This window comes from Macrotis lagotis, chromosome 4 (assembly GCF_037893015.1).
Source record: "Macrotis lagotis isolate mMagLag1 chromosome 4, bilby.v1.9.chrom.fasta, whole genome shotgun sequence".
NCBI lineage: Eukaryota > Metazoa > Chordata > Mammalia > Peramelemorphia > Peramelidae > Macrotis > Macrotis lagotis.
The window spans coordinates 43,780,533-43,793,654 of NC_133661.1; the positions used below are offsets into that span (position 1 = coordinate 43,780,533).

The 13,122-nt window shown below is 39.0% G+C and overlaps 1 protein-coding gene across 5 annotated transcripts; it reads right to left on the reverse strand.

Moving 5' to 3' along the window:
* Positions 1-2,752: 2,752 nt before the first annotated feature.
* LOC141520798 (uncharacterized) lies at positions 2,753-12,159 on the reverse strand. Of its 5 annotated transcripts, none has more exons than XM_074232644.1 (4): positions 12,062-12,159; positions 9,863-10,012; positions 7,657-7,758; positions 2,753-5,435 (listed from the first exon to the last, which is right to left on the reverse strand). In XM_074232644.1, the coding sequence occupies exon 4, from the start codon at positions 5,330-5,332 to the stop codon at positions 4,655-4,657; it is 678 nt and encodes a 225-aa protein (XP_074088745.1). In that variant the 5' UTR covers positions 5,333-5,435; positions 7,657-7,758; positions 9,863-10,012; positions 12,062-12,159; the 3' UTR covers positions 2,753-4,654. The 5 variants fall into 5 exon arrangements, with proteins under 5 accessions (XP_074088745.1, XP_074088748.1, XP_074088747.1 ...); XM_074232647.1 differs by having other exon boundaries at positions 2,753-5,580; XM_074232646.1 differs by lacking the exon at positions 12,062-12,159 and adding an exon at positions 11,624-11,876.
* Positions 12,160-13,122: the final 963 nt, after the last annotated feature.

Genomic DNA, 13,122 nt, shown 5'->3' on the forward strand with positions numbered 1-13,122 from the left:
GGATAAGTCTGGGAAAGACCTCAAGATCAAGGCAGTCTCCCTTTTTTGTTTCTTTTCTAGGTACATTATAGGAATGTTACTCCCACCCTAGAACTCTAATACTTACCATGGAAGTTTGAGAGTTATGAGATTTGAATTTTTTTCAAATCACAAGTCCTTAGATTTCCCCAATAGCATGACCCTCTGAGGGAGAAAACTAGGAGATAATCCTTCAATTAAAGGATTTTGAAATGGACACTGCAACAATACTGAACTTCCAGTAGATAGAGCACCAGTCCTGGAGTCAGGAGGACATGAGTTCAAATCGAGCCTCAGACACTTAATAATTTGCCTGTGTGATCTTGGGTAAGTCACTTAACCCCACTGCCTTAAAAAAAATTCAAAATTAAAAAATATATTGAACTTTATCACACCTATGAGAGAAAAATTGCACAAAAGATAATGAAAGGATGTTATCAATAATATGTATTTAATAATATAGAAGTAATATTAATACAGTAACCATCTACTCTCTTTGTCCAGATGAAAGAAAAGTCTGATGAGCTATTTTGGGGGGGGGGGGTTGCAAAGCAATGGGGTTAAGTGACTTGCCCAAGGTCACACAGCTAGGTAATTACTAAGTGTCTGAGGCTAGATTTGAACTCAGATCCTCATGGCCCCAGGACCGGTGCTCTATCCACTTCATCACCGAGCAGCTCCAAGAAATTTTTTAATACTTTGGTCATGAATGCCTGTGAATTCTTTATGTCAGTTAATGTGGTAAGACTTAAAGTTTGTCCCTATACTTACATCCTATATGAAACAGTACTTCTGTGGGAGCTAGGAACCCTGGTGCTCACTTTGAGGAAAATTTAAAACATAAGGCCTACCTGTCTTTTTTTTTTCAGATATCCATGAAGTATTCAAGGTAGAAGGTGGAAAGAAATTGACCCTCTTAGCTCTTTTTTTTTTTTTTGTGAACCCAAAGTCCAAGGGACTCCCTATAAGCTCCTTTACCACAGGAAATAGTTTTGGTTTTCATTTGGTTTTATTATTGTACCCACTTAGACTCATTTAAAGTCTATTAACCAATGGAAGGAAATGGACAGGCTAGTCTTTAAGTTCTTTCTAGTTGAGAATTTGTAATATGAATAAAATTTCCTTATGTGTATTATTTTGGGAATGAGTCAATCAACAAGTTATTGACAGTCTAGGAGAAAAAAAAGGCAAAATAATTTGCATTATTGCAAGATTCGTATTCAGAACTCTGATTTAACATTTAAAAAATTAACTATAGAATTAGTTGGAAGGTGAGCAGAACTTTCCCATCATAGATTATTACCAAGTGGCATATCCCTGGGGTTTTGTACTTTAACGACATATAAAAATAGATAAGATATTCTAAGTTTTTTTTTTCACATCCCACCCAATACAAAAACTATCTAACATGATTAAAAATAGTCATCTAGCTTAAAACTTTCAGATCAAGGGTGGCTAGGTGGCGCAGTGGATAGAGCACCAGCCCTGGAGTCAGGAGGACCTGAGTTCAAAATCCAGCCTTAGACATTTAATAATTACCTAGTTGTGTGGCCTTGGGCAAGCCACTTTAACCTCATTGCCTTGCAAAACCCTAAAAAAAAAAACCTTCCATATCAAATATTCATTACTTTATACAAAATATCTTTTTCTTTGATCATTCATTTACCTTTGAAGGTCATGGCATCACGGAAACATCATGAGAATACTTTTTCTCAAAAATACTGAAACAAATGCTTATACTCATTGCTTGGGAGTCACATAAAGTTTGATAGGAAAAACAATCTCCAGGAAGATCTATGATCAAATATGATCACAGAATGTTAGATTTGTAATTGGGACTCTGAAAAGTAATCGAGTTCATTTGTTTTACAAATAAAATGACACTTTACCACATTGCATAAGAGGTAAATGGTAGAAACATAGTAGAAAGTGCATTAATTTAAAAACCCAGAGTCTGAATCTCAAATATGCCACTTACTGCTCATGTGGCCTTGGATAAGACATCTCATCTGTTTTCTCATCTGTAAAATGAGGGAGTTAGACTAGACGGCCTTAGATGCCTTATAGTGAAGGCTGACTTTGTCTTGACCTTAATTTTTATAAAAGGGGCTATTTACTAAACTTTAAGCAAGCTGATGTCCAAGGTATGTTTTAGCTAAAACAATGATCTGTACTATACCATGCTGACCTTAGTGCTTTGGAGCTTTGTTTAGTTGTTTTACTCCCATTAGGCCTTTTCATTCCTATACCAACAGCAAAAACCGCATGATATTCACTTTTCAGAATAAATTTAAAACTTGTGCCATTCTTTATAAGGAATAGTTCTACTGAAATAACTGCACTATAGATCTCTGACTAGTTTCACTTTCTCCAGCAATCTACAAATATTATAGCTATATAATAAGAAATGGGTCATGCAGGGCAGTTTCTGATGCTAGTAGAGGACTATGGGGGGTGGGGGACAAGCAATTTTTCAAAACCTGAGAAAAGTACTCTGCATCTTAGAAAGTTTGTCTACAGTATATCTAAAACCTGTCAGTATGCCAAGTAACAATGCAGTGTGCACTGTAAATGCTTGAAATTGAATAAAAGGACATAGTACCTAATGAGATATAGAAACTTCTAGATTTTTGTTTCCAAGTTTTGTTCTCCATTCATGTATTTAAGTTAATATAATTATTTTACTCTACTTAAAATTCCATTCCAATCTCATTTTGATGGAGTTAAGAGAACATGCCCAGAAATAAGATTGTGTACAACAGTACACACCCTAGATAAATTTGGAGAGTCCCTTCATCAGAATAGTGGAAGGGTCATGAATGCTGGCATCCCCAAAACTTTAAATCTATCAGTGGCACATACCTAAATAAAACTATATATACAATCTTGAAATAGAGAACTAGAGATTTCCTACTTTATCTTTTTAAAGGTACTTGGAATTCAAGTACAATGTAGACTTCCACTTACCCATCAAGTGAATGCAAGATGCAAGAGGTTGACTTTTATATTCAGTGAAATATGCCTTAGAATTCTCAAAAGAAATTTTTATAGCATTTCAATAGTGGCTCAGGAAAAGGCAACAAACTAGAACATGGAGATAGTTAACTTCATTTTTAGATGATTCAGAAAGATGAGGAGTTGGGAGAGAAGGGAACAATGACTACTGGATGGTGAATCAACTCAGTGGAAAAGGACTTAACTATAAACTTAAGTTAAAAAAAACACAAAGACTGGCATTGTACAAAATAGTTTTATTTCATATGGAGAACTGTCATTATTAGCACAGAAGGATATGAAAGGATTACAAAAGATAGAGAAAATTATGAGAATCTCGGCATCCAATAGGAACCAAAACCCTGAGCTTTAAAAGTTTGGCCAGGATGTCTGAAACATGACACTGTTCCCTCAGAAGGTTAGAAACAGGTTTTCCTGGACTTCTAAAATGTTAACTGTGATCTAGAAAGCAGGAAGGGGAGGGGAGGAACATTTCAAAGGAGGAGCCAAACTGCACACAAACTAAGTTAATGGCTTTTGCAGGCAAAAAAAACTTGCTTCAAGATCCAGGTTTCTAAAGTTCTCAAAGTTGAAGTCAAAAATCATATCTTTTTAATTAACAAGCATACAAGCTAATAATAGTTAATAGATCACATAAGAGCATAAGATATTTTGATATGCTATAATTTTTTTTTTACTTCAAGGAGCTCATGAGTTCAAATGGTTAGCTTAAAGTACATTATTGATGCCAAAACCATGTGTGCCAGTATATCTTCATTCTGTTCACAGGATATAGACTATAGTCACAACCCTGGTCTTGCAAATTCAAGATCATGGCCACACAGGAAGCAGAATAAATGCATCACCTCCCCTAGAAAAACTCATGATTTACTAATTTATAATTGCATTATCTTTGAATAAAAGGAAAAGCATGATTAGTTAGTAAAGCAATTTAAACACCCAAGTCCTAAGAATACTAATTCTCATTTCAGCTTTTTTTTTTTGCTGAAAATAGGAGAGCTCTTGAAGCTGATGAGAATTAGAGGGGTTCTATTATACTCTTGTATAAATAAATGATAAAAGAATAATAATGGAAAACTTTAATCCGACATGGATTAAATTGTTCTCCACCAATTAAAAATGAGCTTTAATCTATCTTTGTATCCATGATCAGGCTTTGTAATAAATCTTCTAAGTTTTAAGTCCTTGAAAAAATATCAAACACAACAGGAACAAAATCCATCCAATTGAAGTTAATCCATCAATTCTTTGAATGGAATTCACTTCCCTTCACTTCTACTTTATACAAAGCCAGATCAATTCTAAAACTCAATGACCACCTACTGACATTCGTGTACCCTTTTATTTCATCCTTAAAAGCACCACAGGGAAATTTATAGATGGGAAAGCCAGCAAATCAAAGGACATTGATAGAAGGAATCATAGTCTTTCACACTGATCAACAACTCACAATAAATCCAAGTGAAATTTAAATCATTTTCTCTGGAATGGAGGTAGGAAGGGGTGAAGTAAGAGAGATCTTGGAAAGGAGGTTGATGTCAAGGAGAGTAGGGGTGGGGACAAGAGTTGCAGTTTTTATTTTTATTTTTTCATTAAAGTAGGCCTGTGTGGTGTTTCTGGTTTAGCACAGCAAAGACACTGACTTCCTTCCTGTATGGATTCTCCAAGTTGATACTAAATGAGTTTTCCTTCTGGTATTTTTGCCACGGATTTTATGAGGTCTCTCTTCTCTATGCAGTTTCATATGTTGGCTAAGGTGAGAACTCTGGCTAAAGCACCTACCACATTCAATACACTGATAGGGTTTCTCTCCTGTGTGGGTTCTCTGATGTTGAATAAGATGGGAACTCTGACTGAAACATCTACCACATTCATCACACTGATAGGGCTTTTCTCCAGTATGAATTCTCTGATGTTGAATGAGATTTGAGCTCTGTTTAAATCCTTCCCCACACTCAGTACATTTATAGGGCTTTTCTCCAGTATGGACTCTTCGGTGCTGAATGAGGTTTGAGCTCTGAAAGAAGCTTTTGCCACAATCAGCACATTTATAGGATTTCTCTCCAGTGTGGATTTTTAAGTGCTGAAAAAGAGTTGAACTCTGACTGAAACTTTTCTCACATTGAGTACATTTATAGGGTTTCTCTTCCAAGCTGTTTCTAAATCTACTGAAACCTGTGTCATACTGGGAAGTCATTCCCCATCTCTTCCGTTGCTGTGCTGTCTTACACTGATTCTCAAAGGTTATTCCTTGGCCTGTGCTTCGGGAAATATTTCCTTTGGCTCTTCCTAACTGCATCCTGAAGAGTTTAAAAATAATCTTGCTGACTACTTTCTATTGTTTTTCTCTTTGATCCAATGCTGCTTCACTTTCTTTGTAGGAGAATAAATCCCATAATTTTCTAAAGAAAAAGAATATGCACATCTTAGTTAATTCCTTTGTCAGAAAGAGAGTTGGAAAAAAAAATCTGATAGTGAGTTTTCTTTAAGAATTCCATGGCATGGATCAATCCTATTTCAATGCCCAATCAGAACAACAAAACCTATCTGCAATGAAAGAAAAATATATTAGACATCAAAAATGCTAAGATAAATATATATAGATACATAGATATAGATATAGATATAGATATAGATATGGATATAGATATAGATATAAACATTTGTGAATTCTATACTCCCTGCCACTAGACAAAAATACTAAGAATTGAAATCTTACAGAGGAACACCATATCAAAATTCTAATTTCATTTGTAATTGTCTTTTTTTTTTATTCTGACAATATGGACACTTATAAATGAAGAAAATTGGGAAGGAAAATAAATCTGTCGATGGAATTGTTAACTGGTCCAAATATTCTAGAAAAGAATTTGAACTGTACTAAAAGTCACTAAGCTGATTCAACTCAAAAAGCGCAAAAAGTCACAGAAATGCCACTATGAGACCAAGACCCCAAAAGAAATCAAAGCCAGGGTGAAATAACTCATGTATAAAAATATTTTTAAGAGAGTTTGTTTGGTTTGAGAAAAGGATTTGAAAATAACTAAGTACCCACTCACTGGGAATTAGCTAAAGGAAATGTGGTATATTAATATAATTGACTATTATTTTGCCAAAAGAAATGCTAAATATAAAGAATTGAGAAACAAATGCAAATATAAAAAAAAATGAGATTTAATTGGACTGATTTAGAGTGAACAGAACTAGGACAGTTTACACAATAACAAAAATAATATAAAGATGGCTTAGAAAAACATCAAGGGGACAGCTAGGTGGATAGAGCACTGATGATTTAGTCATAAGGATATGAAGTCAGGAGGTCTCAAATTCAGACTCAGGCACTATCTCTGTGATCTTGGGCAAGTCACTTAACCCCACTGCCTTAAATAAATGAAATTTTAAAAAAGGAAAACATCATGACACCCATCAGTGCAGTGACCAAATGAGGATACAAAAACACCAATAAAAAGGCAAGTATCCATTTCCTAATAAATGATGGCACAGAGATACACAATGTGACATATTTTAGTAAGGTGCAAATTATCTGGGATAAACTCATTATTTGTTTGGAGTTGGGAGAGAAAAGTGATGTGGTAGGAAGAAATATATATTTTTAAAAGTACAAACGAAATTTCTGAAGCACAAGAGGCAATCAAAAAGGGATAAAAAGCATGTGCTACAAATCATAAAAAATAAAAAAAACTTCAGAAATGCTGTTTCATATACGATCCTCTTTTTTGTTTTTCTTTACTCATTGTAATATTTGTATTAATGACCAAGATCATAAAAAATTATTTTACAAAAGGAAATAAGGAATAAAATTTAAATTACATTATGCCAAATAAATGGAATAGTAAAATGTAAAAACAAGAAAGAGGAAGATCTGTATTTTCTTGATGTGATTAAATTATTCTAAAAAAAAAATTAAATTCAAAATTTGAGCATTAAAGTATATTCAAAATTTGCCAGTGTTCATTCATGTAGTTACAAATAGGTATCCAATATTTATCCCTGACAGATTCTGACCTAGGTCTAGATTTCATCTTCACCTGGTAGAATGCATGTAACAAGTAACTGGATTAAAGGAGATCTCTGATGTTTCTATGTATACCCCAAAAAACCCAATCTTGTAAATCTAAATTAATAATTACATTAGAATACTTCACAAGAAGGGTTTAATGCTTAAATAAGTGTTCTATATCCTGGTAACATTTAGCAACCATTAGAAGTGAGTTTTGATTTTTTTTTTAATATCTGGGTAAGAAAATAAAATAAATAATATATCAAAAAAACTGAAGTAATTCTTCTGGGGAGGAAAAAATATTCAAAAATTCTTTGCTCTTCAATGGAGTACTGGGTAGGAAAAAAGGTAATGGGAACAGTAATGGGAAGTAGGTGATGGTGAGGATAATGATGATGGTGGTGATATATCAAATTTACATATTACAAGCAGATCAAAGTTTGTAAAATATTGAGAATTCTCGAAATGTCAAGTCTTAAAATCCCTCAAAATATAAAATTTACAACTTTTATTTTACATTTTACAAAAAAGTCCTGATTTAGTTCAAAACAGTTGTCTTTATATACATTACTAATGGTGAGATTACATTAAATATTACTTACTTCATGTGGAATTGGTCTTCTTCCTGTTGTGTAAAATAATCTTCAATCAGGGTCCACACTATGAGCAGAGAACTATTCTGTGTCAGTCCAAATAAAAGAATCCTAGGAGAAGAAAATGAAATTATATATATTACTTACTTCAGTTTCTTGATGCATTATTCCTAAAAAATGGACTCACCTATTATAAGTATCTTTTTAAAAACATGAAGGCTCTTGGTGGACATCTTCCCTCACATACACTGCCCCTTAGAATCCCTGGTCACCTTCAAAACTCACCTCAGCTCCTACTTCTTGAGAGTTTTTCCCAGTCTATCCAATTGTGAGTGCTTCTCTGTCTCAATCAAGTAGGTACTCATTTGTTTATTGAAATTTAGTGAGGGCTCCTCAAGGACAGGCTCTTATGCTGTCACTGTTAACTACAATCAATGCAAGACATCAAGCACTTAAAAACCTACTATGTGCTGGGTCCTGGAAATACAAAGATAGAGTAGGACAGATGATGATTTCAAATGTTTCCCGTCTTCTTGAAGAGATAGGAACTAATAGACACGGAATATAATAAAGCTAGATGTGATGAGGGAGAAATGCAGGCAAAGGTATCAAGGAAGCCTTCATCAAAAAAGTGCAAGAGTGAGTTCTGGACAATGTGAGTAGTCTATATAAATACATGGGGGAGGAGAAAGGAGTAAGATTATCCAGTGTTGAGAGTCATTGTAAGGGAAGTGTATAGCCTAGTAAGGAAATGCCTTGTGGAAAGCCCTCCAAGGTAAGGTTGAGGAATAAATACTTACTAAGATGCCATCATTTATTCCCTTTTTCACATGCTCCCCCATCACATTATTTCTTCTTGACCCCTCAATGAATCTAGCTTCTACTGCTGCTCTATCCATCAGCCCCTGATCCCAAATTTCAAGTTTAGGAATTGTCTGAGGCATTGAGAGATCAAGATGTAGCAGGAAAATTCTAGATACAGAGCTGTTCTTTGGGGGAAATTCAAACTCTATGACTTTTAGCCACACCCTTTGGGTTGGGAGAAAAGGCACAGTGAGGGTTGTATTAGCCACTCCTTGGGCACCAACCCTGTGATATGTGCATGGAAGAATGCCTGGAGCCAGAATGCTAAGTCCTTCTCTTTCTCTTCCTCTTTCCCTCCTTCCCTCCCTGTCTCTGTCTATCTCACGGGGTCTCTCTCTCCTTTTCTCTCCTGGACTCTTGCCTGGGTCTAAGCTGGGTTCATATATCCAGACCATGCTGCTGGAACAATATGGTCCCAACTCCATGCAACTGCATCTTTGTTACTCTAAATCTCTTTTTCCCTTTTTCTTTTCACTTGACTGGTCTTAACTTTATTACTTTCTCAAGAAACTACTATGCCCTTACAACTATCTCCTTTAAGATATTCACTACCTAACTACTCCCCTACAGGACCTAATTTGTGAACTTCTGTAGTATTTTGTGAAATTTGCATGAACCTGTGAAATTGGTAGCAACTTGCAAACTCTCCAGTAACCTACGAATTAAAGTCTATGCCTGTTCTTAACTCCCTGAGTCAGAGATTGGTTTTTCCTCAAAAAACAGACCCCCATAAATTGATATTTAAGCCTTTTCTCCCCAGTGCATTTCCTCCTGTCTTCAAAGGGATTTCCCCAATGTCATCCAGTTGAGATGGCAGAGGTAAAGCTTGAACCTGACTTTGAGGCTATCTCTCTGTCCTCCACATGGTTCTTCACTAGCAATGAGTAAATAAACCTAAAGAAATTCTGGACTGAATCATCCAATGACACTAGGTGATTCTCAGTTTCTTCTTCTACAATAGGACCATTCTTAACCTGAAGGAGGGGAGGACGTGAATTTGGAAGAGATAAAAAAATCCACATCTTTATTTTCTCTATCTTTAGTTCCTTGTAAAGTCCTCTACATTTTTTTTATGCAATTAAAAAAATTATTGTGAGAAAGGCTCCAATGCCTCCCAAGGACACAAGAATGGGGAAGAGCTATAGTTCTTAAACACTAAGTTTGCCTCAAGTGCTACAAGTTGCCATATAAAGGCAAGAATAGTTAGCAGAGTACTCTAAGATAAGCAAACCTAGTCCACTCCCCCCACCCCCTTAAATATTACCTTCTTTCCTGGCAACAACATTGGGAGAATGGTGTCAGTCCAACATGTAGAGCTTTCCTTATCACAGAGGCATCAGAACAAGCTTACCTCAAATCCTAGAGCACTAACTTCACAGAGTGAAGATGAGAGAACCGAAGCACACTTTAGAACCATAAATCAATATTCCTTATCACTGCTCCAACCTCATCTGTCCCAGCAGGAAGCTCTTTCAAACCTTTTAAGTGGCCAGTGAAGACTCTGTTTAAATAGAATGGAGAAAAAAGCATGACTAAGGTCTAGAGCTAGATTCAAATCTAGTCTCAAGGCATGTAAAGGCTGCATGACTCCTGGACAAGTCACTTAACTGCCCTCTGCCTTAGATTTCCCAGCAGTAAAATAGGAATAGCTCTGGAGGAGAGACTGAGGCTGGTGACTTATCATAGCAACCCCTCATTCAAATCCAATTCATGTGCTTGTCATGGTACTACCACCCTGTCATGGCATCATGACACTTCATCACCCAGGATAATGATGTCTACCTCCCAGGTTTGTTGAGATCCTAAAGAAATAACATTTGCAAAGTAGAAAGTGAATTGCAAACTTTAAAGCCCTGTAAAAATGCTATTAGTTAATATTGATTTTATTGTTAATATTATTACTGTTACTCTTATTTCTATTACCTTTGTTACTGGTATTATTACTGCAAATATTTTCTGCTATTATTATTCCTATTTTAACCTAATATTGCTATTATTACTATTAAAATTATTGTCACTAATGTTAATAATGTTATTATCATTTTTATTATAATTGCTATTGTAGGGGTGGCTATAGCTATTACTATAAATGCTATTATAACTGCTACTGTAGGCGCAGTTAGGTGGCACAGTGGATAGAGCACCAGCCCTGGAGTCAGGAGGACCTAAGTTCAAATGTGACCTAAGACACTTAATAACTGCCTAGTTGTGTGGTCTTGGGCAAGCCCCTTAAAATTTTAAAAAGTAAAAAATATAATAAATATAACTGCTACTGTATCACTATTATTGTTGTCAATACTGCCATTGCTATTATTACCAGTGTGACTATAATTGCTATTGCATCACTATCACTGTTTTTGTTACTGCTGTCAGTCACCACTACTATCACTGTTACTAGCTATTACTAGTAGTGCTCAAACTGTCACTGGATCACTAATTGCTTTTATCACTATTACCACTGTGGCACCTGCTACTATTACTGCTATTCTAATTGCTGCTGTGCCATTATTCTCTTACTATTCTCATTCCTATTATTGCCATTGCTACTGTGTCACTATAATTGTTATTACTTACTGTTAGCACTACTGTTACCATGACTACTGTCAGAGGTCACTGTGTCACTGTCACTAACATTACAACCGCCACTCTCACTGCCGCGGTGCCCCCAGGCTCACTCTGGCCGCTGTCACGGCCAGAGCTGCTACTGCGTCACTATACTTATTACTGTTATCCTGTTACCATGACTACTGTCAGACATGTCACTGTGTCACTGTCACTAACATTACAACCGCCACTCTCACTGCCGCGGCGCCCCCCGGCTCACTCTCACTGTTGTAATGGCCAGCACTGCTACTGTGTCACTATACTTATTACTGTTATCCTGTTACCATGACTACTGTCAGACAGGTCACTGTGTCACTGTCACTAACATTACAACCGCCACTCTCACTGCCGCGGCGCCCCCGGCTCACTCTCACTGCTGTCACGGCCAGCGCTGCTACTGTGTCACTATACTTATTACTGTTACCATGACTACTGTCAGACATGTCACTGTGTCACCGTCACTAACATTACAACCGCCACTCTCACTGCCGCGGCGCCCCCGGCTCACTCTCGCCGCTGTCCGGGCCAGCGCTGCTGCAGCGTCACTACGGGTGCTGCCCCTCTTGGGGTCTCCCCGCCCGTTCCCCGGGCAGTCCTCCCGCGGTCACTGTTTTTCTTGCCCCGTTGCTCCGGGCGATACTGTTATTCAGGGCTCCGCTGGACATCAGCCCCCTTTCCCCCTTTTTTTGGGGGTGGCACGGCACGTAAATGCCGGAAGCTCTGCGCCACACCCCGCCCCCCGCGGCCTTGGCAGGGTGTTTTCGGGCAGGGGAGGGCGCGCTGGGGGCGGGGCCCCCAGGCCCCCCATCTCTCGGGCTCCCCCGCCCCCAGGGCCGCGGGCCCAATTCGCGCGTGGCCCGCGGCCGTGGGTCGGGGCCGCCCAGCCGCCGGCAGCGGCCCCGAGAGGAGCCCGGCCCACGCGGGCCCGGGGAGGCCACGCACTTACCGCCCAGCAGCCGCGGCCTAGGGGGACGCTCCACGCCGCTCCCGCCGCCGGAAGTCCCGGAGAGGCGCGGCCACGCGACTTCCGCTGGGCGCCCTCTAGGACCCGGGAGGTTCGACTCGATGGTGTCCGGCCCGCTGAGCCGCCTGCTGGCGCTGGCCCGGCTCGTGGGCACGGGGGCGGGGCGCTGGAATCATGCCCCGGGGCCCCCCTTTCATTTGGGGGCGCCGACCCGCCTCCTAGGGGCGTAGTGAGGATCCGGTGGGGCCCGCGAGCCTAGCGGGGGAGCTGGAGGGCCTGGGAGGAGGCGGGGCACTCACGGGCCTCCGGGGCCCTGCCGAGGGCACACCGCCCCCTTGGGTGGAGCGCAGGGGATTCTGGTCTTCCTTGGCGCCCTAACTGCAACTGCGCATGCTCCGCCTCAGCCGTCCGTGGAAGGGGCGGGGGAAGGAGGAGGGAGACACCTTCACCTTGACCTTGTTATTCCCTTCCAGCGATGCTCCATCCCTTTGTCGCTCCTTCCTTCCTCTGCTGAACCCCCAGAGCAAGAGTTCTTTACCTGGAATCCATAAACTTTTTTTTTCATCCATTGAGGACAGAATTTTAAAGTAAATGATTTGCCCTGGAGTCAGGAGTCCCTGAGTTCAAATTCAGCCTCAGACACTTAATAATGACCTAGTTGTGTGACCTTGGGCAAGCCACTTAACCCCATTGCCTTCAAAATTAAAAAAAAAAGTTAAAATAATTGATTTTCTTTGCATTTATTTCATGAATTCAAAATGTTATCTGAAGGAGTCCATACTCTTCACCATATTGCAAAAAGGGCTCATCCATGCCACAAAGAGGATTAAGATCTTTTCCTCTTATTGGAAGTTTCTGCACTCACTGAAACGCCACAGTCACCAATCAGCCCTTCTTTCTCAAAGAGGACCATAACATCAAGAAGATGACTTGCAAATGAATTGGATTTAGGGGAGGGGTGCTGTGCAAAGTCACCAACCTCAGTCTCTCCTCTGGAGTCATCTGGGTCTAGTGGCAAGATATACATCAGGATGATGGGAGAT

Coding starts and splice junctions, on each gene's coding strand:
- LOC141520798 (XM_074232644.1), bottom strand. CDS start 5,332: ATGCAGTTAGGAAGAGCCAAAGGAAATATTTCCCGAAGCACAGGCCAA.